Source organism: Etheostoma spectabile, chromosome 10 (assembly GCF_008692095.1).
Source record: "Etheostoma spectabile isolate EspeVRDwgs_2016 chromosome 10, UIUC_Espe_1.0, whole genome shotgun sequence".
In the NCBI taxonomy this organism is placed as follows: Eukaryota; Metazoa; Chordata; class Actinopteri; order Perciformes; family Percidae; genus Etheostoma; species Etheostoma spectabile.
Genome location: NC_045742.1, coordinates 593,998 through 598,745, shown reverse-complemented (window position 1 = coordinate 598,745; position 4,748 = coordinate 593,998). Strand labels below are relative to the sequence as shown.

General features: G+C 44.7%; 2 protein-coding genes across 3 annotated transcripts in view; one reads left to right on the top strand and one right to left on the bottom strand.

Moving 5' to 3' along the window:
- The window catches only part of insb (preproinsulin b), a 2,742-nt gene extending 1,415 nt beyond the window's left edge, over positions 1-1,327 (top strand). Inside the window, exons 2-3 of the mRNA XM_032528087.1 lie at positions 164-366; positions 1,036-1,327. Of these exons, the coding sequence (XP_032383978.1) occupies positions 177-366; positions 1,036-1,181 (336 nt within the window). The 5' untranslated portion in view covers positions 164-176 and the 3' untranslated portion in view covers positions 1,182-1,327. The remainder of the gene's footprint in view (positions 1-163; positions 367-1,035) is intronic.
- A 205-nt stretch (positions 1,328-1,532) lies between these two features.
- hmmr (hyaluronan-mediated motility receptor (RHAMM)) overlaps positions 1,533-4,748 on the bottom strand; it is a 10,148-nt gene continuing 6,932 nt past the window's right edge. Inside the window, exons 14-20 of one of the 2 annotated variants that reach the window (XM_032528479.1) lie at positions 4,517-4,633; positions 4,247-4,405; positions 3,476-4,153; positions 3,312-3,384; positions 2,426-2,602; positions 2,167-2,320; positions 1,533-2,005 (exon numbers count right to left, since the gene is read on the bottom strand). In XM_032528479.1, the coding sequence (XP_032384370.1) occupies positions 1,989-2,005; positions 2,167-2,320; positions 2,426-2,602; positions 3,312-3,384; positions 3,476-4,153; positions 4,247-4,405; positions 4,517-4,633 (1,375 nt within the window). In that variant the 3' untranslated portion in view covers positions 1,533-1,988. The remainder of the gene's footprint in view (positions 2,006-2,166; positions 2,321-2,425; positions 2,603-3,311; positions 3,385-3,475; positions 4,154-4,246; positions 4,406-4,516; positions 4,634-4,748) is intronic. The other variant, XM_032528480.1, reaches the window with a different exon arrangement.

The window sequence follows — 4,748 nt, the reverse complement described above, 5'->3', positions numbered from 1 at the left end:
ATCATTTCATCCTTTTAGCTTTCCCCCACATCTGGCCTCGAGGTATTACCTATTGATGGGGGGATTCAGTTCTACGGATTGGGTTTGAAATGTAGCAGAATATAAACTGGATCAGATTTGTACCGGGTTCGGTGTAAACTTTTCTTTATGTGCTCTGTCCGAGAGGTCTCCCTCCTATGGCCAGGGTACTCAACACGGTGTCCATGCTGTTACTGCTGGTGCTCTACTCTCCAGGGGTGTCCTCGGCCCCCAACCAGCACCTGTGTGGCTCCAGCCTGGTGGACGCCCTCTACTTCGTATGTGGAGAGCGGGGCTTTTTCTACAGGCCAAACCGACCCTACAAGCGAGATCTGGAGCATCTGCTAGGTAAGTAAAGGCCACGTAACAGTTTTGATTTATTCTGTTAACTTGTGTAAAAGAAGTTCTAATTGTCCCCTTAATGGTGGGAGTTCAGGAAGAACAGTGTGACATTAACCCCACCACGCCAGGCTGGCTTTGTGTCTCTGCATTCACTGCCCACCATGTTTAAAGTTCAGACTCCGTCTAATGAGAAAGCCAATTTGGATTCCAGCTGGAGAGAAATATTTGGAGACAACATGCTGGAAACTAAACCTATGCATTTTTCCAAACCATCATTAGCGTGCAAACCCGTCTCAGGCCTCGTTTGAATTCAGTGGCACGTCCAGGCTTTTGGTTTCATAATGTCACGTTCAACATGTTGTGACAAATCTAATAATCACAAACCTTGTGCAATCTCAAAATGGCTCATTGTGTTATTTGGATGCTCAAACATTATCAAGATGTTTGAGCTTAACCTTAGATGTGTAAACTATGATAAGCCACTGTTGGAGCTCTGTCATATCTCCACTCCTTGAAGTGTAGATTAACAAGACTAAACGGATTGGGGAGATCAGATTACCTAGCCATTTAGGCTCCATTAAGTGTGTGATTAAATTGTATTTTGAGGAATTGAAGGTTTGTGCAGCAGCAGCAGGACTTAACACAGGGCTAAGGAAACTTGCTCCTCTTCAAAAGGGTTCCTGTCAAAAAGGGCCAATGAGGCGCAGCGGCTACGGAGTGCTCTGTCTGGCCGTGAAGAGCCCAAGGTGAAGAGAGGCATCGTGGAGCAGTGCTGCTATAAGCCATGCAGCATTTATCACCTGGAGGGCTACTGCAACTGACTCGCCACTCCACGACTAGCACCACTCATAGCTGGTAAAAAAAAATAAAAAGAATCCATTTCTGGTCCAATACTTGCTGGCTATGTCTTATCAATTGAAGGAAATAAAAGCTTCATGACCAATAACCCAAGGCTCCATTCTGCAAAGATGTGAATTTGTGTACTGTGTAGCGGGTGTATCGTGTGGTTGAAACGTGGGTTGATAGCTGCTGCTCTCCGACCGGTGGCTGCAGTCCTACAGCGCTCTCTACTGGCTGAGGGCAGACATGGCCGACAACATCCAAGCACAAAAGGCTTTGTAAAGAGCAATCTTTTACATTTGTGACGAAAAAAAATCTCAGTAACACATTTGTTTAACAAGTATTAAAATCTGTCTTTATTTACAAAGAAGAAGAGTTATTAAGAGCTATCCCACATGAAATAGTTACTGGTTCTGCAACCCTAGCAATTGCTGAGAAAGTTAAAATGATAAAATATCAAAAACATATCTCATATCTTAATGCAGACTATACTATTGTCCTGTGGACTGTGTGTGTAGACTTGCCATCTACTGCCTTATTATTTTCACACACTGCTCCTGGACAGAGTCTACTGCTAACATGTCTTTTTAAAATCAAAAACAGATGCATACATACACTCTCTATGTAACAATTTGCCACAAAAGGCTGTAAAACCACTTAACAAAATGGACACAAAAATATAGTACAAATCCAGATTGAAAAGCATCAAAGAAAAAGGTTAATGAGTATTTCAAAGTCCAATAGAAATTCAATTTAGTTGTCATTTCTTGTCTGGCAGAACAGCTCCATTATGCAGAATAATTTCCTGACAAAAAAAACAAAGAATTAGGCTTCCACACAAATATCTTAGCAACTACATGAGGTAAAAATCCTCAACAGAACTCCTATAATTGTTCAACTGTCATCACATCGTGTGTGTTCTGCCCCTATATCCTGTAGGTATAGAGTGTTGCAGCTAGCACTCACCTTCCTTAAGAGATTCACGGTGCCTGTTCTCCTTGTCGTGTTGGAAAGCTTTGCTGGGATCAAACCTGCGGCAAGTAGAACCAGGGAGCTTCGACTTCAGCTGCTCGAGATCAATCTTCTGCCGGCTCACCTGGGACCGAAGCTTAGACACTTCCTACACACAGAAGAAAAAAAAAATGGAGACGTACAGGCACTCAGGATTGAGACAAAACACATGCCTATGGTTTGGAAAGGAGTCAGTGCTGCTGGCATGGATCACCTGTTTCAGGGTGATATTCTCATCTTTCAGCTTCATCACATGTTTGATCTTCTGCTTCTGGTTCTGGTGGCCCAGCAGACGAGCGTAGGCTTCAGACAACTTGTTCAACTCCTCCTGGTTTGCTCCGTTTTCATTGAGTAGTGCATTTCGCTCTGCTGCAAACGCATTTAGCTGCTCCTGTGGGCACACAGCAGCATTAACAATGAGAGGGGTTTCAATCTGTTTATTTTAAAACAGCCTGCATGAAATCATTGTTTTGGCCACTTGCGTCAGCACAACAAGGTGTAAAGGCAACACTGACATACAGCTGGAAACGACAAAATGATCACGATATTTGTTATTATGGTATTTTTAAAAGTGGGTTCAATGCCTTTAGCAGCCACTTTTTCCTGCACATTCTGCAGACAGGATAACTATGTTCAACCAGCTGCCCTTCACCATTCCTATAATAACCAGAATAGGGCCATGCTTCAGACGTCCTCCTCTTAGAGGGCTGAGAAATGTCCTGAGCGCTGTCACCTCAACTTCAAGAAATGCACGGAGGCTACGCAGTGCGCCTGCACAGTAACTTTAGGAGACTCCGATGAAGATGGGAAGGATTAAACACACGTTTCCACCCCGTGGTAATCCACCGTCATAATCGTGATATTTTAAAGGAAAAGGGTAATTGTTATTGTCAACATTTTTATCGTGGTTTACCGTTACACGAGAAATTGTTACATTAAACCCTAAAAAGACACTAAAATGCTTTTTAATTGAGTGGAACTGTAAAGACGGGTGAGAATTATCACTACAACGGACACCTTTCACATACAAATACTGATTAGTGCAGCTTTAATGAAAGATAAGGAATATTCAGAGATTTCATATTCTAGAAATGACTGACCTGAAAGGGCCTGACTTTTGTAAACAGCTCCTCATATTGCTCCCTCCAGTTTTCCATCTCTGAACTCTGGGAGCTTAGAGGGAAGGAATGATGAGTTCAAATGTGCGTGCAATTGTAAAAAATTAAAAATCACACATAAAAAAAAGAACACACATCTTGTTCACCTTTGGAGTTTTTGTCGCTGCTCCTCCATTTCCCACTGCAGTACCACCTTTTCCTGAGTTAGAACTTGCGCCTGCTCCTCCAGAGCGCGGCTGTCTTGTTTCTGCTCTTCCAACTCGCACTGCAGAGCTCGGGTCTTCTCCTCCATGAGGTCTAATTGGGCCTGGAAGCTCAGCCCCTCTTGCCCAACCTCATCCAGGCGAGACTGAAGCCAACTCCTGTCCTGCTCTGCCATGTTTAGTTGGTTTTCAAGAGCAAGCGTTGCCTGCTCCTTGATTTCTGCTTGAGACAGGAGAATCTTGTTTTCCCCGTCCACTCTGTGAAGCTCCGCCTGTAGTCCCAGCACCTCTGACCTGACCTGCTGGTGGGCTTCTCTTGCACCCTCCAATGCTGCTCTTTCCTCCTGAAGGGCTGTCTGGATTTTAACTCTCTCTTCTCTTTCCTGTTGGAGCTGTTCCAGTAATGTCCCTTTATCCTGGCTGACCTCCTCGAGCAGTTTCCGGGCCTTTTCCTTCTCATTCTGGAGCAGAGTTACACCCTGACCTCTCTGTTCCTCTAGCTGCCTCAGTGCCTCTTCTTTCTCCCGTTGTAGCTGATGGATCAGGGCAGTGTGGTTCTCCTCCATGGTCTTTATCTCCTCATCTCTTTGTGCAAGGCGCGTCTGGGCCTCCAGCAACTTTCTGTCAAGTCGAGGAAGAAAGGGGAATATAAGAAACCGGGAGAAAAGTGACATGTTATTTCTACACAGACTGAAAGTGAATCGGGAAGCGTACCTTGAATTCTCCTTCCTGACTTTGGCTTCAGCTAACAGCCGCTCCTCTAAACCCTCCTTCACTCTGTTGACCTCCTCCTCTTTCTGCTGAACTACTCTCTCCACCTCCGCTTCCAAATCTTTCTGTCTTCCCTTGGCTACCCGCAGAGCCTGTTTGGCACTAAAAAAGTAAGACCAGGAGCCTTTGAGGCTTACACATTGACTGAATGTTAACCTAAACAAACACAACTGCAACTCACACTGCAGGAATCCTGACAACTGGACTGCTCACCTGTCCAGCTCTGTGACAACGTCTGCCATCTTGCTCAGTGAGTTTGTGTGTATCTCCTGGAGTTCTGTCAAGGCTGCTAAATGCTCCTCTTTCAAGGATGCCACGTCATTGCTCTTACTAAAACAACAAGCACCCAGTTTTAACATGAATGTATTTTGGTCTCACACACCCACACAACATCTTATCTTAGAGAGCTCATTGTACCTTACTACCCCACCAGAGCACTGCGCTC